Consider the following 21544-nt stretch of genomic DNA (forward strand, 5'->3'; position numbering starts at 1 on the left):
ATACACAGGCTGAGGGTATATTTCTGTCGGCCAAGCCGACTGATACTTTTTTACTTGTTATTTATGAACCTACGTCCCAATTTACATTAGGCGAGTTTACTTGCGGCAATGTACTGTAGTACTGTTTTTTTAAGATTTTTCTGAAGATTTATTTTTCATTTTTATTTGTAAGTATAAACATTTTTATCAACGATATATTTTTATTAATTTTGAAACTATCTGTTCTTGGTTTTAGATCAGGAATCGGCACACAACAATAACAATTTGAGCCATACTGTATCCACTGCATAGTTCTTCAAGTATGGGAGATGGAGGCTGAAGGCTGTTTTAGACTGAAATATATCAAACTTTAAAATGGTAGAATCATGGTTTAATAAGAAAGGTTAGCCAAAGCTGTATGTCAAATTAAATTTTTTCATTCGAGTATGCCTAAAACTTCAAAACAATATAAACAAACTGTGTATGTATGTGTGGTGTTTGGATAATATGCCAAACAATTTTAAAAACAATCGAATTCAATGATTTTTAAAAATGTTTTAGACAAGTACTCTATTTTCTTAACTGTTTTAGAATTTTCGGAATCACTTGAAAGTGAAGTTTTTTGAATTTTTTTGTCGAAAATAAAATTACTTTTGACTTTTTTAAATATTTTTTATTATAAATGTTTGGGGATTTTTTGGAGGAAATCAACTCTGTTTGGGGATTTTTGTTTTGAGGTAATCAACTCTGCGCCGTAGACGTAGCAAACAGAGAGCAAATGACAAACGAGAGCGAGAGAAAAAACCAAACAAAACATCAAAGATTTGCAAATCATTCATCCAAACACAGCGGCGCTTCGCCATAAATTGAATTAATCTTTAAGAAAAGGAAGGAATAATGTCTCAATTGGAAAGTGTGGAAACCTTATTTAAGGAATTAAATACAGAATGGTCCAAAAAGCCAAAAAATTTGCCTAAATGCGGACAATTGCTGGATCAATTGAAGGTTTGTGTATGCAAAAACATACTGGGAGTTTAACCTAAAAAAAGTTATTGACCGTCCTTTTCTTGATAAAACAATTTTGTTTTTTAGGTGGCCCTAACAAAATTAGCATTTTTGCCCACAAAGGATGTTACCTCAACAAAGGCCGAGATGGTGTTATCACGGAATGTTTTGGAAATAGCTGTTGAATATAGTGTGGCTACCAAAGACATTCCGGCTTTCGAGAGATACATGTCTCAATTGAAGTGTTATTATTATGACTACAAGTAAGTACTTGTTAAGGGATGGTGAGCAGCTTCGATGCATTATATTGAAGTTATAAGTGGTGACTTGCAATTAGGAATATGTATAATATATATTAACTTTAGGGTGGTAGCCAGAAATACATCTCTATACCTCTTCGAGGGACGGAATGTCTACGGTGACTAACTGTATTATGTCACTTTGGTGCTAGACTGCAACAAAGGAAGCGACATTTTCATCATTTTCATTTCAAGTCCGTACTCCATATCCATATGAACCTTGAAAGTACAAAAAGAAACGGCATTCCAAATATCAATAAGTTGTGTTCAGGTATATCGGCAAATTGCCGGATACACCCCTTATACGTTTTCTTGTGTTATAGTTTGGATTTTTCGTTAAGATTTATAGTTGTATAGTTATATTAAAGTTGCTCGTTAAATTTATTTATTTGGATCATTAACTTTTCCTGTGAATTTTACATGCCTCTGTTTAATGCCTCTGAACTTATTTATTTAGAGTTCTGAACCTCAGGCAATAGCAATAACCCATAGTTTTGAAACTCTGGAAAGAAAAGTTCAGATTTTCTAGATAGCTGATCTACGGCCAAACCATCTACATGAGGAGGCAAAGATTCTTCCAGTATAGCAATGCAATGAAATGCTTTCGTTGCAGTACTTGCTTGGGTGTTACCGTGAGAGCCATGCCACGGATACAGTTGCTAAGGCCATAAGCAAATATAGTGTGAATAAAGTCCTCGTAATACATCCCCCATCTATCGCTGCTGAGGAGCGTCAGCTACCACGACAAACTAGAGTAGTTTTGGCTCAACTACTCTCGGGATATTGCAGTCATTTAAATTTTTATTGGGCGGAAATCGACTGCGCCGTGCAACACATCTGCGGATCTGTGGTTACATCGCAACGAAGCAGGCACTTTCCTGGAACTGGAGATAGACCCAGAGCCAGATTGAACAGAGGAACGAACATACAAAGGCCGAAGATTGACATAATCCCAACGGCAAGATGCAAATCCCGCTTACGTGTTCAAAATTAAATGTCTACTATTCGACCAGTTGGGTTAAAGTCCAAAGTTAATCCCAAAGCTCTTAAATAATAATGGACGGTACTTCCATAATATCAAATATCAATCTATAAATAATCAAATGCTGTAAGTCCCAAACGGAAGTCCTTGTAAAACCTGTTGGTTTTCAGTATATAGGTACTCGTATAATATATTTTGAGATATGTTACTTAAATTTGTCACAAAAGCAATGAACAACTGAAGTCTCAGTGGGCAATAAACTTTCCATTCATGACTTGTTGCAGAAATAAAAAAATTGTTGTTTAAGGTTTTGGAATATATGATAAGCTTTTATATGACCACGAATTACTATTGCCATCATTATTTTTTATTTATTTTCATTAATTTTTAAAGCCAAAAATTGTTATTTATTATTTTTTTTTTAACTTTAGGAAACAAATTGGAGAATCCGAGAACATGTTTAAATTGCTTGGATTAAATCTCTTGTACTTGCTGTCAGTTAATCGTGTATCAGAATTCCACACTGAACTTGAGCTATTATCGGCAGAAATTATACACACCAACAAGTACATTGGACCCATTTTGGCCTTGGAACAATACATTATGGAGGGACGTTATAATAAAATATTCCAAGCCAAGGTAAACCAAAACACCATATCTATATATAACTTCTTATAATGATGCTAATCCCTTTTACAGAGTTCGGCACCCTCTGAAATCTATTGCTATTTCATGGATATTTTATTGTGTACCGTGCGTGATGAAATAGCAGGTTGTATTGAAAAAGCCTATGATAAAATTTCTCTCCAAGATGCTGCCAAACGGTTAAATCTTAAGACAATTGATGAGGTCAAAAGTTTTGGTACAAAACGCAATTGGCAATTGGATGCAGATGGTGTTTTTAATTTCGTCGATAAGTCTGTGAAGCCTAAGGAAGTTCTGCCCTCAGTGGAATTGGCCGAGCAGGCTATATTCTATGCCCGTGAATTGGAAATGATAGTTTAAAAGTATTTTGTATCCACTCTTGCATTGTTCATAATAATATAAAAGAATTTGCACACTCTCACATAAACACAAACAAAATAAAAGAATACTTCGCAATTTTTTAGATCGTGTAGATTTTCTAACTTTATTTAAGGTATATTTTAAAACAATAATTCTAATTCGTTTATTTCTTCAAAGCAGATGGTTGGGGGCAACGATATTTGGCCATTTCTACTTCAGCTTCATGGTAGGAAAAACGATTGAAGGAGAAATATTCTGGAACTTTGTAGTTGGGATTATCAGCCGAAGCACCCATAAAACCAACAGGGCTAGTTGTTGGCTTTACACAATTTGAACTTAGTCCAGTAACATTTGGTGTAGTGGCGATGGCGGGACTACCAGTTGGTGGTTTGGCAGCTCCAGTGGCCTTTGAGTAACAGCGTACCAGAAGAGAATTGCAGGAACGTACGTTTCGCAACATTTTCTTGGGGTTTCTTCGAGTATTTCCAAAATCACGTAACCACAAAACGCAAAAATACGACTACTGCCGTACACAACGAATCATATGTTGGTCGAAATTCAACTCTGTGAGCAAAAATTATACCATGTTTACATGACAATGTTATTTGGAAATGTGAAAGACTTTGTCAATTTCAAGGTCAGAAAAGTGAAAAAAACATGGGATATCTGGTACAAAATTCTTAAAGGATTAGTAAGTTTGTCTAGGAGGATGCTCCTCATAAATTATTAAAGGAAACATAAAATGCATGGACATCTCAGAAGGGACAACAGGGGTATTAGAACAAGTACAGTTTAGGGCCCGGATCATGCTGATATACATACATACATATATACGACATATTGTGCCTGAGTACCTCCCAAGATATGGGCATTTAAAATTCCGTAAATATCTATATTTTTACAGCCGACCAAGGCAATATGATTACACTGTGCAACATTTTTAAGGTGATATTGTGCAAACAATTCGAACTGAGGATTTTTTGAAAGTACAGACACAAACGACAAGATACCCTAGTTGGGTTTTGTTGTGTCAGATCCAGCTCGGATATTAGACCATGTTTATATTATAGCCTTTTGCAGGGTTAACCTTCTTTATGAGGATTTATTTGAAATATAAGCAATGGAATTGACATTTGAAACCCAGTGGGTTTGTTAAATACGTTTATATATAAACGTACTATTATGGCCCCATCTAAACATGTTTAAATATTGAGTTTTTAAAGAAATTCGAGGCTATATCTCTGAAACCAATGCGAATCTTCTTCTGACCTCTGAAGCAAATTTGTAGATAAGGACAAGAATAAAATATTTGGAGAAATAATGAACTCGAGAAACTACATTTATTGCCTCAAATTTCAAAATATATGCAAAACTACCACAATTTTTATACATTTCGCACCTCTCCAAAACCGTTAATTTTTCCTGAATATTTTATTTTGGAAAAATATTCCCTGGAATGTAATACATAACTCTTCAGAACATGTCATTGTTGTAAAATGCCTCTATCCCGGTGTTTTCAGTACATTTTTCAACGACGATTTAATAAAAATGTCAATAATGTAGTGAAATCCGAAATGCGAGAACAAACTGTTGGTGTGAACTGTGTTTGAAATACGTGTTGTAAAAGATATGATGCAAAATACCGCTGAAACAACACGAAGTAAGCATTTTAGAGTTTCAGAATGTTCTAAAGAATTGTTGAGAACTTTATTTGGAAGATTTTTGCAAAAGGTTACTTGGTTCAACTCCCAATAGTTTAGCCGATACCGACCAGAATTTCAGCAATTATGTAAAATTTTCTATATTTTATAGATTTTCATGCCCTAGATGGAGTTTTTCTTATGTGGTTTCCTCAAAAGATAAGTTCTACTAGTTTTGGGCTACAATATTGCTAAAGACAGCAAGGCCAAATTCCTATTCGTTTCTGAGATAAAGGCCTGATAAGTGCAAAAAAGTGTAGATTTAGCCGGGTTTAGATGAGGCCATAAAATCCCAACTGGATCTGACAGGACAAAACCCAACTAGGGGTTTTGTAGTTTAAGTATGTACTTTCAAAAAATCCATACTAGAAGTTGTTTGCATTTTCAGTGTTGCACAGTGTTATCATTGTAAAGCCCACGATGAAATCTCCCTGTCTATGGACAGGGACCAAACACCGGCGACGCGGTTAAATCTTCCATTTTACAAGTAAGAAAGTATTATTCAAGGGAGATATACCCTCAGCTGAATAATAAGTAGATATACCCTCAGCCTGTGACCAAAAAGAAGCGAACACAATAATTGTGCCCTATATAAAATATAATGATTTTGTATTACAAGATTGCTTAAAAATTCGTGGAATACCGTTTGAAAACGATTCGAGAGTAGCTCTTAAACCTAAACTTTTCCAAAATTTGTGTGGGAGGTACCCGAAGGAGTGGACCGATATAGTGAACTTCCGAACCCGATCTATATCTGGACGGAATAATACGATGTGCAAAGATTTGTCCTAATCGATTGATCCCTTCGAGAGCTATAGTTCACACCATTTCTCCAGAAAAATTTTGAACTTTTGTGTGGGAGGTACCCGAAGGAGTGGAACGATATGGCCCATCTTATCGTGCGCACCAGCCCGACAGACGAACAGGGCTAAATCGACTCCAAATTTTCTGAAAAGAATTTCGTCCAAACATACTTGGTGTCTAAAACCATTATTTCGATGAGGCATATTTTTGGTCGTATTAAATTGTATATTCACTCTATAGCCGAAGGCTGAGAGTATGAAAATCAAAATATTACCAACACCCGCCGGTTGCAATCAAGACTTCCTCGGCTATAAAAATATAGACTTGCGCAAGAGATTATATCGGTATATACATATATATACTCAGGACGCCAAGGGTGGGTCTGGTACATATATGAACATAATCCGGGACTGGGCCAAAGCTGGACTTAAGCCGTAACATTTGTTACAATTTGGGTTTAGATTCCGGAAGCATCAAAAATTAGGAATGATTTCCGATGTTGAAACGTTTTGTTTGCTGGGACGTTTTTATGAGTTCTACGTCTAACAAATGTTGCATAGGATGGCTGACATAATTTCGAAACAAACTGAGGGACGTTTTTGCTGGCACTTCATTGCGAAAGCGGACCGAACTTGAAGGAAAAACTTTGGGAAATGAAGAGAAATAAAATAAAACCTTAAAATTCGAAAAGAAAACGGAGCACAATCGTTAGAAGGTTCTTCCAGAATGATGACTCTTAAAATCATATAGCAGTTACTCAAACTCCCGAAAACAACGGCATGGGTAAAAGAAGAATTGTTTAGGTCCGAGTTGATCTGGGGTTCTATTAATAATATTTATATTTTTTCCCTTCTTAAGCTTCCCAAACGTATGTATATTTTGGTTAGTTTCCTAGTAGTTTGTTTAAGCTCCGTGGTAGTGTTCCATACGACGCTTCTCTTGCTAGGAAAGGTAAGGTGAAACGATGCTACCATCACACAGTTCCCTGGGATAAATAATTTAATTTAAAACATACATTTTTGTGTTTTTTCTCTTATCATTTACATTTATTCATTTCTTTTTCTTAAGTTTAGGATTAACTTTGCCATAATATTGATCTATAGCCGAAACAGGTGCACGTTTCTTTGCTTGTTTTTCAAGTTTCGTTTTACTACGACACTTGACCGATGCTGAACCAGTTTGATTTTTACCCAACTGATGGAATTTTTTCCTTTCCTCACGAATTTCCTTAAGCCGACGTTTTTCATCCAACAGCTCTTTGTAGTTTTTATAGGTTTTCTTTGGTTTTGCACCCAATTGGACCATTTGAAATATTTTCATCTTCTTCTGATTTTTCTGTACACGTTGATTATTCATTGCAAAATTTAAGATTTCATGTCTTGCTTTTTTAATATCAAATTCATTTTCATCCGGTTTTGTTTCCGTGGAGGAGGCATCATTGGATCTTTTCTTCTTCGGATCTTCTTCGGATTTTGTTGGTTTGGGTTCCTCAAATACCATAGCTTTAAATGCATTATTTTGCTTGTTTTTTAAAGCCAATGCTGCTTTAGTTAGAACAGGTTCAAAGGTGGCAGTGCTCATAATGTTTCCTTTTTTTTATTATTTTATCTTGTATATTTAACTAATTTTTACTTTGTTGTTCCATGTGCTGACAATTATTTGTTTTGATTTGTACAGTGGAAGAGAGTGGGAGAGATAATGGTCAACTCAACTTACGATTAATTGTTGTTTATTTATCCATAAATTCAAACCATGCGTATTTTCTTTTAATTTTTAATAAATTATTAATATTTAATTTTATTTGTTTATTAATATTTTTTATTACAAACAAGAAACACAAAAATAGAAATTAAAAGGAGCTTCTCTCTCACTAGATAAAATTCACCTCCTGCTGTCATATGTTGGCATGTTAACAGCAATTATTCTTAACGTAACGTAAATTCACGTGAATGAAGATCGGGAAAACAAGTAAAATATATGTTTTTATTGCAAATATCTTAATTGTTTGACTAAATGAAAAATTTTTAAAATGAAATATGGATTTTTTGCTTATTTCCAAGACTATTTTATTATAAACTCAAAGTTTTCGTTGAAATCTACCAAAATAAGTGCTTACTGTGTGGTGAATAACTTTACCCACCATGCCCATGTGTTTACATTTTCCTGCACATGTTATTGTTGACATTTAGTTGTTGTATCTTCATTCTTCATTTGCTTGCAGCAATTTAATAGAATTTAAAAGAAATAATGGCCCCAATTGATACTCCTCCTGCAAATAATCTTAAGAGTAAAATATCAAAGGAGCTTAGAGCAAAGGCCAATGATTTCCTCAACAGTAAAGTTAAGTCCAAAAACTTGGAAGAAATCATACAATACTTGGATGTAAGTTTGTACCGAAATAGATCAATAAAAACTGAAACTAATAAATTAAACATTCCTTTTGCAGAATGCCATTAAAATTAAGGACTCCCTAACACCAGCTCTACTAACCTTAGAAGTTGTATTTGTCCAACTGCTGAAAAGGAAAGAAATGTTTGTTGCGGTCAATAAGCAAAACTTGGAAACAGAAGCTGAAACCAAATATCGTGATTGGTTAAGGGAACGTTATGAACAGACATGGAATCTAATGTTATGTGCTATTGAAAGTTGTGAAAAATCTCAAGACTCCTCACAAGCTTTAGTATCGTGTATGAAACTATTGGCGGCAGAGGGAAAGTATCCCATAAATGTAGATGAAGAACCTTTGCATTTTCCACGTAAACGTTTGCGTAGCATTATAGAAAAGCTGGTGACCGAAAAACGTCTCATACAAACCGCAATAATTCAAAGTTTTAAAGAATACGCCGAATATTTGGATGTTGTACAGAATTGCTGGTTCGTGTTGTCATCAATGGTCAAAAAGACAATGACCCAAAATGAAAACGTGGCTATAAATTGTTTAAATCTAATAAATGCCTTACCATTGAATAAATCCGTACAGGATAATGCCAAGCAGCTGGTGCCATTAACAGAAAATGCCCCCGATACGGAACATTTTGATTATGCTAATACGCGAAAACACATCAATCGTATTTGGAATAATATAATGACATGGCTGGAACCAAATTTAGCTGAATCTGTACATAGGCAAATGTTAATTGTCCTACTGGAATGTGTTTTGCCACATTACGAAAAGCCTGTGCTGTTAACAGACTTCCTTATGGACTCGTTGGATTGTGGTAAGTAAAGATATACATACATCCCAAAAAATAAGCTTCTAACTTTAATATTGTTTCATTGCAACAGGTGGTCCCGTGTCCCTATTGGCTCTGCAAGGTGTTTTCACCTTAATCCAAAAGCACAATATAACCTATCCAAATGTATATGAAAAACTGTATTCGATGTTTGAACCTGAAATCTTTCATACGAAATATAAGGCACGTCTATTCTATTTGGGTGATATATTTCTGTCATCTACTCATTTGCCAGAAAATCTTGTTGCTGCCTTTATGAAACGTTTGGCACGTTTATGTTTAATAGCACCACCGCAGGATGCTGTAATTATGCTACAATTTATTGGTAATTTGTTGTTGCGACATTTGGGTTTAAAGCGTTTAATATGTGCTACACAAGTATTAGAAGGTTTGTAAACTTTTGTTATGGTTTTATGGCGAATTTTATATTTATGTGTTTTCTCCCAACAGTCTCCACTGACCCTTACAACATGCAAGAACGTGATCCGGTCAAGTCAAATGCCATCGAGAGTTCATTATGGGAAATTGTGGCATTACAAAAACATGCCATACCCTCTGTGGCTACAGCAGCACGTTTTATATCGCAGCCATTACCGAAACAAGAATGGGATTTATCCGAAATCTTGGAAGTCAAAGAAGAAGATGTAAGTACAAATTAACTCTCTCTACCTATTGGAAATAACTTTGTGAAGGAAAATTGATATTAAAAGCAACTTTATTGACGAAAGAGAAGTTAGGAATCCCCTTATCAGCATCAACGAAAAGTGGCTGACTTCCAAAACGTGATAAAACTCCGTTATTTCAGTTATTACTGCAATATGGAATAGGAGGCTTAAAACATTTACATAGCAATTGAGATTTCGGAAGTCAGCCAGAATGTCGCATTGTGACTGTACCAAAAGCGTTCATCGATAAATGAACTGAAACCAACAATCTTCTGGGGTACTTCGACTAAACAATTCCTTAATTTGCCGGAATCCTACCCCGAGTTCAGTAATGTAATTACATTGTTTTAAGTTTTAAAACTGTCCAAGTGAGGAAAGCTTATGAATTTATCAAATTGCTTCTAACCTAAAAAATTATTTAAAAACAAAGTTGTCTAAAAAGTGGGACTGTTATCACCAAACATGACGACCTAAATTAATAAGTATGTACCATGGCACAATTAATTGCCATACAATAATGTACAATAATAGTTCGACAGATATCGGTTTCCTATAATATCAATATCATAGCAGTAACTTTCTCCAGTCCAGGACGACAATGTACAGATTTTGACGAAATTAAAATATAACGGCAGGGACCAACGAAAGCTTTATGTCATATTTCTATTCTACTGATACTTTTTTAACAACAATTTAAGGGCTATTAGAGGATCGTTTGCAAATTTTTACCGAAAGTACTCCTTGTGGTCCTGTTTAAAACGATATAATGAGGGATATTCTGAGCGTAAATTTTTCGTGTGATTTCAAACTTTCTCTTTTAAGTTGAAACGACGGAATTTACGGTGAATTTTTAAAATGCCTGATTGGGACTACATATATTTAAAGTAGTGTTTGGCCTTGGTCCAAACTTTGCACATCGTAATATTATTGGACTAGTTGGACTAGTTCGGTGCATTACTTCGAGTACCTCCCCAGCAAAATAAATTGGAAGTAGTGCAATGTAGACTAGTTCTGTCACGGCATGTTTTGATGCAGTTCAACTGGAGTCGTGAAAAAGGCACTCCATTCCTCACATTTTAACCGCATTTGGATGCAATCCAAAGAATCACATCCATTTGTCACATTTTAACAACATCCAAAGGCAGTTCAACGGAGTCGGGAAAAAGGCACTCCAATTCCTCACAATTTAACAGCATCCGTATGCAGTGCAAACAGAGTCCTGAAAAAGGCACTCCGTTCACTACATTTTATTAGCAGTTGTTAGAGATCCCTACATGTACATAAATCAGTTTGTACATCTCTACAGCAGCGGAATACATTTGTTAATACAAACTAAATAATATTTAATTTGTGAAAATTTTTCCGGTAACTCACGAGAAGAAAATTTCCCAATGGAGTGCTGTTGGAGTACATGTCGAAATCTTAACTGGTGATGGGAAGACAATATCAAACCCATTTAGCGGATGAAGCAAAAGCAGTTAAGCTTGGATTAAATGAAAAGCGGTTGAAACACACATGTTTGCAATTAAATTCAATAGAGAATTTTCATAATTTGAGTTCATTTAATAAAGTTATTAATATTTTTATTTTACACAAATAATAAATGCATTTTATTTTGTTATTCAAAACACGTGCTCCGGACTGCCTCCTATTCTACTCCAAAGGGTCAGTTAAAATGCAATGCCAAAGAGTCAGTTAAAATGCAGTGCCAAAGGTTCAGTTAAAATGCAATGCCAAAGGGTCAGTTAAAATGCAGTGCCAAAGGTTCAGTTAAAATGCAATGCCAAAGGGTCAGTTAAAATGCGATGCAATGGAGTGCCTCTTTCCGGGGTCACTCCCTTGTAAAAATCATGAGTGAAAATGCATAATTTGATGCACTTCCAAATCACTTATACATATCATTTAACTGCCTCTTTGGAGGCAAACTTTTCGCTGGGCTCCCATACAAAATCTCGAAATGTTAACAGTGTAGTCTATTTTTTCTCGGAGGTGGCACCAACTAAAATGACTCTTAAATGTTGCCCCGATATTTTCCAATCATGGACATTGTAATCTTCCAAACATGCATCAATATCAACACATTAATACAGTCGTCTCTATGATAATTTTTTCTTTAAGATGCCTTTATAGTACTGACCTATCCTTGCATATCCATGTTAGGCAGCGTTTGGCTCATGGAATGATTTATTTATTTATTTATTTAATTCATTTTGTAATACAAGCCATCAAGGCCAGAAACATTACAAAGTATAATTCAACTGAGTAAGATAATAAAATAAAAGAGTAAGATAATAAAATTAAACATCAAAGAATATAAGTAAATATGAGTAAAATATGGTTCCCCAACCATAAAATTTGAGAAAGAATTTATTAATCAAATAATAAGTCCTAGTCAGCAGTAGTCATAAAAATCAAAGTGCCTAGCCCGGCTAGTTTGGCCACAAAAGAACTGGAGAAGTTTTAACTTAAAAAGATTGTTAGAATGAGAGAAAACCCGTAACTCTGACGGTAAACGATTCCAGCTTCGAGCTATTCGTACTAAAAATGATCTTCTAAATACGTTTTTCCAAATTCTTGGGATAGGAATTTGCGGGTTTCTGAACGAGCGACCAAAGCTAAAACCACTATATAAAGAGACTGGTTTTGCCCATGGTACTATATTGTTTGGAGATACATATATTCTGCCACTTCTGAAGTCAATGTGAATATAATTGTGCTTGCAATAAACAGAGTATTGCGATTTGCTTTTTGTCTTAATCGAAGAATACATATCGCTTCTTAGGTAAACAATTTTATTGGTATAACATTTCAAAATTTTGTTAAAAGGAGAGAACCCCTAGATCAACAAGCATATCAAGCAGGTTTGAATAGCATTCACACGGATGCAGTTGCTAACGCCTTAAGCAAATATAGTGTGAATAATGTCCTCGGAGTACATAACCCATCTGCTGCGATATATTGATAGGAGCGTCAGCTGCCACGACAAACCAGAGTAGTTTTGGCTCAACTACGCTCGGTATATTGCAGTCGCTTAAATTCGTATTTGGCGGAAATTGATCGCGCCGTGCAAGACATCTGGCCAGTATGCGCATGCGCCCGCACGACACAAAACACCTTTTTAACTGCCCCGCCAAACCTACTCATCTAACTCCAGTGGATCTGTGGCTACATCCCATCGAAGTAGCCACTATCCTGGAACTGGAGATAGACCCAGATTGAACAGGAGAACGAACATACAAACATAATAATAAAACACTGTTACAACAACAACTATGGTGGAGGTCTGTCTTTGAAAAACAATTACACTCAAACTCAAATGTCTGCCTGAAAGTCTGTATACCAAAAAGTTATTTGACAGGTCTCACTTGTAAATTTTGAAAATACGAAATTTGAAAAAGGTGTTGAAAACACCATAATTGTAAGAAAAAAATAGAAAACATGACTGAAATGAATAGCATTTGAAATAAAATAGATGTTTGAAGGAAAGAAAAGTGTATTTCCAGTTCATATCAACTAATTTGCATTTCTTTTGGTTGAAACTTTCTTTAAAATCAGCAAACAAAATGTATGAAAATATAAACTATTGCTCTGTTCCAGAACCTGCAAGAAGCTACTAATTTTTACTACGATAAAATTTTTTCCTTTATGTTATCGGCAAAAATAGTAAAAATTAGTAGATTCTTGCAGTTCTCGAACAGACCATATGTTGGTATGAAGTATGTACCATGTCATATGAACGGGTTAATTCGTATACGTAATTGTGAGAGCGAACAACATAATTATAGTGTTGGTATGAACATGGCATAAGCAACGACGCAACTTCGAAAACAACGCAAAGCGAGGTCCTTTTGTATTTCTAAATTATCGAAGGCCAATGCCTTAATACGTCCGTATTCACGTCGTATATGAAAAAAGTAGAACCACAGGTATTCTTATGAATACTACCGAAATACGTCGAGCGTATTTTATGTTTTGTATATACAGTGGCACAGATAAGTATACGTAGACCTTACAAAAATGAAGTTTAGGCTAAATCGTTGGGTTTTTTAAAGCAACAAATGCCCAATTTGAAGAAAGACGTTTCTACAAACTATAAGGGGTCGATTATGGATAGCAAGCCAACTCCAGTTGCGTTGCCGACAGCAAATTTAATAATAGAAAATTCCATTTCTGTATTGAAATTCATACTGCTTTACAATTAAACTAATAGTAGAAGGCTCAAAACACTTATATTGAATTTACAAAAATATATGTCGTTTCACTTATGGGTCGATTCCGTATTGCGACGCGAGTCATTTCGCGTCGTCAATCGTCTCTGCGACAAAATTTTAAAATTGTATTGATAGAAAATAATCTTCGATAACAAGTTATTGGTGATGTAGCGGAGCGTTTTTTGTTTTGATCTGAATAAATCAGAAAAAAATATTAGAGCAAGTGGCCTGTTCCCGTACTTTATAAAGTGGTAGAAGTCGTAAAAGTTGTAAAAGTCGTAAACGATTTTCATATACATTTTGTGTACGGGAAGGCAAAATGTGTAAAAATGGTAAAAATTGTAAAAACTTTTTAGTTCTGGAACAGAGCTAAGTTGTACACAAAAGTTATAGTTTTCTAAAATAATAAGCTCAGTGGAACAATTTTTTGATGACAATGAAGAAAATATAGTTAACGTAGCATCTATCAGACGACACTTAAGAGATAAATCGAATCCTTTAGAATTGCCATCAGTATTGTGAGTATGTTTGGTTTCCAACATTCATCAAAATAATTGTTAATTTTTTAGGTTTAAAGCGTATTTTCGGCTTCCAAAAGACGCTGTTATTTGTATAGTAGAGGCATTAAAAAATTACTTTAAAAAAAGACAGATCAACAGCAATACAGCCACTCCTTAAAGTGTGTGCTGCTTTAAGATTTTTTGCAGAAGGAAGCTTTAAAAAATGCCATGGCAATGACTTTAACCTCGGGTTTGCTCAACATTGTCAAATGTATTAAGTGAATTTCTGGAGTTAATAGAGGCAAAGCAGTGTAAAATTTGGTTTGTTTCCAAAATAACAGAAGAGGAAAATCGTCAAAATAAAAACTATTTTTATTCAAAAACAAATTTCCCGGGCGTTGTCGGATGCATTGACGGATCACATGTACATGTAATGGGACCAAAGGAAGATGTTCGCCATTTATATCTGAATAGACATTTTTTGAGACATGTTTTTCTTTAGTTTGGATTTAACATGGGTCCAAACTCAGTGCCATTCATCTGGTGTACGCACACAACAATTTAATTGCCTCATCAGAAGTGGCTTTAGTTTCGCCAAAAAGTCTGACTCCAAGAGCTACGTTTGGGTGCTCTTGTAGTAATTTTTACCAATATAAGTACTGAAAACCCAAAAAAACGTACATAATTGGTTTGTTCCAGTACTGCATGTATCTACTAATTTTTAATATTTGCAAGAAGCTACTATTTTTTACTTCGATAACATTTTTCCCTTCTTCTGGTTCTGGAACAGAGCAAATATTAAATAAATTCACTTAAAATAAATGAAAATGTGACTTAGGTCATGTTTATATTATAGCTTTTTGCAGGGTTAACCTTCTCAATGAGGATTTATTTGAAATATAAGCAATGGAATTGACATTTGAAACCCAGTGGGTTTGTTAAATCCGGTTATATATAAACGTACTATTACGTTTCAGTTTTCGTTTTTATTCGTTTGTAAAAATGCACGGCGACAGCTAGTTTGTTGTCGCCGGAAAAGGTACAGTTTATGGCGACAGAATTTGACGTCGTCGGGCGACTTTTGCCATACGAAAAAATTGCAATTGGTAACGCGACACGACTCGCGTCGCAATACGGAATCGAACCATAAAATAAAAAAAACGAAAATCGGTAGGTACCGTTATATGGGGCAATAGCAAAACATGGACCTTTGTTGACAGTTTTTGGTGGAGATGTTTTGTGATTACTAGGAACCTCAACTGTCATGGGCCGATTCCGTACAGCGAGGCGAGTCATGTCGCGTCGTCTATCGTCTCTGTGACAAAATTTAAAAAATGCACTACGTACAGCGATTTTTTGAACCAGCATTTCAAATTGCTGTCTTGTAGTAATTTTCACCATTATAAGTACTGAAACATCAAAAACGTATATAATATTAAGTAAATTCACTTAAAATAAATGAAAATGTTACTTACGATTCAATTTTTCGTTTTTTTTTTTTTTTTTTTGTCGCCGGAAAATGAGCATTACGGCGACAAAATTTGACGGCGTCAGGCGAATATTGCCGTACGGAATCTAAAAATTGCATTTGGCAACGCGGCACGACTCGCCTCGCTGTACGGAATCGGCCCATCAATTTACAGGTACTTCGGTCAAAAAATGTAGCTAAAATCTTCAAAATACCGAAAATCGAGAGGTACCGTTATATGTATGTGTGACTACTGGGAACCTCAAATGTCGACTTACAAATAGTTCGGTCGAAAATTGTAGCTAAATCTTCAAAATACCGAAAACCGGGGGGTAACTTTATACTGGGGCTATACCAAAACTTGGACCTATGTTGTCATTTTTAGGTGGAGATGTTTTGTGATTACTAGGAACCTCATCTGTCAATTTACAGGTAGTTCGGTCAAAAATTGTAGCTAAAATCTTCAAAATAACGAAAATCGAGAGGTATCGTTATATGAGGGCTATGCCAAAACATGGACCTATGTTGACCGTTTTTGATCATTCTCTTAAGGCTGCGGCAAATATGATCCATTAAGCGTCTCGTTACAACAACCACATGAAAACTTCAAGAACAAACTTGGCATCAATTACACTTTTTTCATGTGGTTGTTGTTTTTACCGCGACGCACAACGGACCGTATGTGTCGTGGCCTTTTTTCTACTTGACAAGTTTGGCTGATCTAACATCTTATTAAATCAAGGATAAAAGAAATCAAAAGAAATCTGCACCCTATCAAAACATTGATAGATGAAACTATAGGAATACCTCATCTGATTGTTTTTCCTCCATGCTTTACTTTTTTTTATACTAATGAAATTCTTTTACTTTCCTTCCTTACAGATCTTTGAACAGGAAATCACAAAGAAACCGAAGCAGCAACAACAGTATGCCTTGGCATTTGAGAAGCCGGAAACACTCTTCTTACCAAAAAATGATCAATTCAAAAGTTATTGGAGTTTAGTTTAATAAAAGCAATGAAAATAATAAACATTTGTAAGTTTTTAATCATTTTTTGTCTATTTATTTTAATTAAAATCCAGAATTCATTTTTTTGGAAGTATCAGCAGTAGCATAAATTAAATAGCAGGAATAGACAAATGTCATCATCATTGTAAAATAGAGACCACCATAATGTGGAATATAAACTAAAACTAAGAGAAAAATTACAATTTGAGAGTCCGTCTACATTGTATGATTTTGTTTATATGAACTAGGATGTGTGTGTCTGGGTGTTGTTTTGTGGAGGAACTGTGCCGATCCTCCTTAATGTCTAAAAATTGACTTACAAACTAAAAAGTATAGGGAAATTTATTCAGTTTTCATTTCCTCAGCAAAATTTGTGCTGAACAGGGTATTGCAGGCCATGGCGGCAACATTGCGTCGTGCAATTTTCTTCGAACGTCCACTAGCTTCAAAATCTTGGTCGTCAACTGTTATGGCCAACGTGTGTAGAATGTTTGGCTTTTCGCCAGTTGTGCCTTTGTCTGTATAGGTGACACCAGGACGCATCTGTGGATGAGAGAGGGGAAAATTAATGTTTGTTTTTATCTATCCTATAAATGAAGGTGTCAAAAAAAAAACTTACAAAGCATAGCAAAGAAGCTGGGTGCATGGCCTCCCAATTGGGTGGCAATTCCGTGCGAATTGGTGGCTTTTTGGGTTCCTTGGCGGCGCCAGACATGCTCTCGTTGTCACTTATGTTGCCACTGATAGCTGCTGATGCTGGATGCATTTCGGGTATGACAAACCCTTCATTTTCCCATTCCGAGAAAAGTTTGTAAATGGCAAAGGAGGCCAAATTTACCATCGGAACGTCCTCAGCTTCATCTAGGGTTGTGTCATTGCCACCTTCATTGGTGTTGTCGTTGCCATCTTCGGCGGTATCCATGACATTGGCATTATTGCCATTTGACATTTTACGTGGACGCTCACGCATTTTGGCAATAATATAATCACGCAGGGCCTTCTCACAGGCACTGTTCTTGGCAGCTGTTTTGGAAATGCCACGTCCTTCATATTGGTTGTTATTGCAGGTAACCAACGCAATAAAACCTCCATTCGGGTTAGAGTTGATGACAAAATCTCCAACCGACACACCCTTCAATTCATTCAGGGCCATTAAGGCATTCTTGGGTACCAGTGTTTTGCGTAGACGGCGATTTTGTCTGATGCGCTTCTCCTTGGCACGAACTACAACAAAGTAAAGATGATGTTTATTAACATTAGTTTATTTTATGGCTATTATAATTTTTAGACGTTTTACCTGAAGCCTTCTTGCGAACAGCAAAGATTTTCTTGAATTTAACTTTGCCATTTTCATCAACCAAACCCGAAACATTCAATTCCGAATCATTGTCCTTGAAGGGATTACCCTCTGGTTGAGGATCTGGTTGTTGGGGCTGTTGTTGCTGTTGCACCGGTGCAGGTACAGGTGTTGGAGCAGCTTGCTGTTGCGGTTGAGCTTTAGTAGGGGTATTATATGCTTCCTATATTATGCAAAAATCATCAACATTAGTTTTGGTTATTAATTTCTCTCTTAAAGGAACTTCAATTTACTTTTTTATTATAAACTTAAACAAAGGTTGTGTTTAAAAATAAATTACCCAATAAAACACAAATAATGAACACCACCATTACATAGTATGCGTGTATGCGGCGCACATCATCTTCTACAACCTTTTGATGACAACAATTCACGGATGTGATGTCGGTGATTTCTAATGTACTTATCTGGAGGACACCAACAATTTTTCAATGCATTGTGCCTTTTTTGCCTCCACACTCACAGTCCATTATCGTCATCATCGCTGGTTTCTTACAACACCATCACTTTGGTATTTTTGCATACTAAAACTTTAGTTTAGCAATAGCTATGGACATTTCTACAGCTAAAAACCCAAACGTTTTTGTAAATACCACTTTTTTAATTTCGCCAAAATTTGTTTTGTTGTTCTGTTTTTACCACAGGTAGATTTCATTTTCCTGAACGCTGAAGGTCTATGGGAAGTCCATACATCCCAAAATATATCCCTTTAATGTTCCAAAAATCTCGTAGGCATGCAATTCTTAAATCCCCTTCAAAAGACCGACTATTGGAACAAACTTATAATTTATAAGAAAGTTTTAAATACTTCGCCGAAGGCCTTCTATTTGGAAAATATTACTATTTATAAGAAAATTTTGGGGTTGAGCAGGGCTTAGGCACGGCACCGCAGTGTCTTTGAAATTTTCCTGAACACAAACATGATTTTTTTTATCTGGGGAATGTCCATGCTTTCCGAGATGAGGGCCTTGAAAGTACAAAAAGACAAAAGATCGGGCGTAAACCACACTTATTCCCATTTGGACAACAAATGTGACGCAGTCAAAGATGTCTGGGTGCAACATCTGCTCGCATGAGCTTGGTTACACAACAAATTTAATGAGGTCTCCAATTTTAACGTTTATGTTTTCAGTGTTGCTGGCTTTGAGGGATCATATCTGGAGAAGTGTGGATTTCCACTAGAAAAGATTTGTTTGGCAACAATCAGTTCTTCCGAGCCCAGCTGCAGTAAAAATTTTAAAATGATTTTTGTGGAGCTTCCAAACTAGACTTAAGTCAAATAAAAGTACCCCATCTCACAACATGGCAGTGTGTATGCGGTGCATACAGACCAACAAAACATATTTAGATGAAACCCTATAAGGAAATGAAATAATTACAATGTAATAAATATATTTACAATAGGGATTGCTATGGAATGATATTTTACTTTTTTGTAATTGATTTCATTTTCTTGGAACGCTCACTATTTGGCATCAGCAGAGGATTGGTTGTCAAATATTTTGGGCATTTATTGACACCTGCAATGCAAATGTTGGGGGATGATTTGCCTTTTCACCCCAGCAACGTATTGCAGAGATGACATGTAAATAACCCCTGTACTAAAACCATGGATACATACACAAATGGCAAGGCACGCTATTGAAGACAGAGTCAAATAAACCACGATGATTGGGTAAATAAATGTGCTTCACAATGGATTTTTTCTTGTTTCAGACAAAATGTCTAGTTTTTATCAACCTTTCTATCATTTTACACATTTTAACAAAAATAATAGAATAGAAAAAATAAAAGGAGAAAAAACAGTTGTGTATACCGGCAAAAATCGAGTCTCTTTGCCGTTACTCACACACACTCTCTCTCTTAATGCATTTTTAATGACTAATCAAAATAATATTTTGTTGCTAAAGTAAAGAAGTTAATCTAACCAAAGATACAATTTGAAACACCAATCATATAATTAGTTAGAAATATAAAAAAAGATGCAAACATACGAAAAATATAAAATTTCTGTATACCGGCAAAATGATTTTTACCCTCTCTCCTCTCTTTCACCAACAATTGACAGGTAAACGAACACAGCGTTTCTGTGAAACTCATTGAAACAACGCTATAAAGTTTAATGAAAAAACCCTCATGTTTCCCAGATTCTTTTGTGTATAGTATCCATGTTTTTTTTTTTTCTTTGTACACACTACAAATTTGTCGACTTGCAATTATTTTTACGTTTGAGCATTAAGCAACAATAAAATGTACATAACTATAAAACACAAAACTAATAATTTAAGCAATTGTTCACATAGAACGTTTTTCAATAATCATTCACAAAAGCGCTAAGATTCCACATCCACATTTTTGACACATACACAGAATTTTGTGCCTTAGCCATTCTTTTTTTTTCACATTTCTTCTCTGCAAGTTTACATAACTGAGTAAAAGGAAGTTTTTAGGGCACATCCCCAACAAAATAAATTAGTTTCCTCCAATTTATTTGCTAGCAGCAGCAGCGAGCGCGCAGCACTAGAACCTCCCTTTCTCTAGTTATAGAAACCTACTAGTATACATAAAAATTTTAGCGCTTGTAAAGATTATTGCAAAAAAGTCTAAGAATTTGGTTTTGTTTCATTACGTTTTTTTCAACCACAAAACAGACTTTTTCGCTGCAAAAAACAAATCATAAAAAAAGAAATAACTTATTAACAAAATTGTTCGTTCTTTCTTCATTACAATTTACAAATAGTGAGATTTTCACAATTACTATCTTAACATTGTTGTTCTAAGTTGAAACAATAATTGTATAATACACAGTATATAGTATTTTTCTCCATTTTGTATTCTTACCCCGGTGTCAGCACTTATAAAAGGTTTAGCTTGCATGGGACGTCTGCCACCACGATTTCCAGCTCTGTAGCTACTCATTTTTAAATATTCTTTTTAATTTTCTTTGCACACACGAGAACAATTATTAACTGACAAAGCACGTCTGCACACAACAACTTCTTCAATTCGTGTGACGAATAAATACAAGTGTAGAATTTTTCAATGCAGCGGAAGTGCCAAGCCGAAGCCGAGTAATTTTAATAGTTCTGTGCCAAGCTATTTAACGCCGGCCACTTATAGAAGCCGTCAATTTTTATTTACAAATTTTGGCTTAAGACGGGTTTACACGCGCACGCCCGATTTTTTTGAAATTTTTACCACAGGTAGGTCTCGTTGCCCTAATCACAAAAATGTATATATCGTCTAGATGTAGTCCATACTTCCCGAGATATAGGCCTTTAAAGTTCCAAAAATATGTAGCCGAAGGCCGGCTAATTAGAGCACAATT

The 21544-nt window shown here is 35.3% G+C and overlaps 5 protein-coding genes across 5 annotated transcripts in view; 2 read left to right on the forward strand and 3 right to left on the reverse strand.

The window, feature by feature from the left end:
- Window positions 1-3422, forward strand: part of Rpn12 (regulatory particle non-ATPase 12) — a 23988-nt gene extending 20566 nt beyond the window's left edge. Inside the window, exons 3-6 of the mRNA XM_073978801.1 lie at window positions 744-984; window positions 1072-1247; window positions 2697-2904; window positions 2965-3422. Of these exons, the coding sequence (XP_073834902.1) occupies window positions 877-984; window positions 1072-1247; window positions 2697-2904; window positions 2965-3270 (798 nt within the window). The 5' untranslated portion in view covers window positions 744-876 and the 3' untranslated portion in view covers window positions 3271-3422. The remainder of the gene's footprint in view (window positions 1-743; window positions 985-1071; window positions 1248-2696; window positions 2905-2964) is intronic.
- NdufV3 (NADH:ubiquinone oxidoreductase subunit V3) lies at window positions 3367-3810 on the reverse strand. Its single transcript, XM_073978804.1, has one exon. The coding sequence runs from the start codon at window positions 3728-3730 to the stop codon at window positions 3434-3436; it is 297 nt and encodes a 98-aa protein (XP_073834905.1). The 5' UTR covers window positions 3731-3810; the 3' UTR covers window positions 3367-3433.
- Window positions 3811-6796: 2986 nt separating this feature from the next.
- Window positions 6797-7493, reverse strand: LOC141399665 (uncharacterized). The gene has a single exon (XM_073978803.1). It carries the CDS (start codon window positions 7353-7355, stop codon window positions 6825-6827), a length of 531 nt encoding a protein of 176 aa, XP_073834904.1. The 5' UTR covers window positions 7356-7493; the 3' UTR covers window positions 6797-6824.
- A 432-nt stretch (window positions 7494-7925) lies between these two features.
- LOC141399662 (nucleolar complex protein 4 homolog A) lies at window positions 7926-16898 on the forward strand. Its single transcript, XM_073978799.1, has 5 exons — window positions 7926-8156; window positions 8221-8992; window positions 9060-9395; window positions 9458-9651; window positions 16734-16898. The coding sequence occupies exons 1-5, from the start codon at window positions 8022-8024 to the stop codon at window positions 16857-16859; spliced, it is 1563 nt and encodes a 520-aa protein (XP_073834900.1). The 5' UTR covers window positions 7926-8021; the 3' UTR covers window positions 16860-16898.
- On the reverse strand, window positions 16884-21334 carry DIP1 (DISCO Interacting Protein 1). The gene is made up of 4 exons (XM_073978800.1): window positions 21058-21334; window positions 18157-18379; window positions 17479-18083; window positions 16884-17402 (listed from the first exon to the last, which is right to left on the reverse strand). The coding sequence occupies exons 1-4, from the start codon at window positions 21133-21135 to the stop codon at window positions 17202-17204; spliced, it is 1107 nt and encodes a 368-aa protein (XP_073834901.1). The 5' UTR covers window positions 21136-21334; the 3' UTR covers window positions 16884-17201.
- Between the last annotated feature and the right edge of the window lie 210 nt (window positions 21335-21544).

Source organism: Musca autumnalis, unplaced genomic scaffold (genome assembly GCF_047663935.1).
Source record: "Musca autumnalis isolate F117 unplaced genomic scaffold, ASM4766393v1 scaffold_3, whole genome shotgun sequence".
Classification (NCBI taxonomy): Eukaryota; Metazoa; Arthropoda; class Insecta; order Diptera; family Muscidae; genus Musca; species Musca autumnalis.

Excerpts from the sequence above, each read along its gene's own strand:
- NdufV3 (XM_073978804.1), bottom strand. The coding sequence starts at position 3,730 with ATGTTGCGAAACGTACGTTCCTGCAATTCTCTTCTGGTACGCTGTTAC.
- LOC141399665 (XM_073978803.1), bottom strand. The coding sequence starts at position 7,355 with ATGAGCACTGCCACCTTTGAACCTGTTCTAACTAAAGCAGCATTGGCT.
- LOC141399662 (XM_073978799.1), top strand. The coding sequence starts at position 8,022 with ATGGCCCCAATTGATACTCCTCCTGCAAATAATCTTAAGAGTAAAATA. Across the intron at positions 8,157-8,220 it reads AAATCATACAATACTTGGAT|AATGCCATTAAAATTAAGGA; the intron begins GTAAGTTTGTAC and ends TTCCTTTTGCAG. Across the intron at positions 8,993-9,059 it reads TATGGACTCGTTGGATTGTG|GTGGTCCCGTGTCCCTATTG; the intron begins GTAAGTAAAGAT and ends TCATTGCAACAG.
- DIP1 (XM_073978800.1), bottom strand. The coding sequence starts at position 21,135 with ATGAGTAGCTACAGAGCTGGAAATCGTGGTGGCAGACGTCCCATGCAA. Across the intron at positions 18,380-21,057 it reads TTATAAGTGCTGACACCGGG|GAAGCATATAATACCCCTAC; the intron begins GTAAGAATACAA and ends TGCATAATATAG. Across the intron at positions 18,084-18,156 it reads TGTTCGCAAGAAGGCTTCAG|TTCGTGCCAAGGAGAAGCGC; the intron begins GTAAAACGTCTA and ends ACTTTGTTGTAG.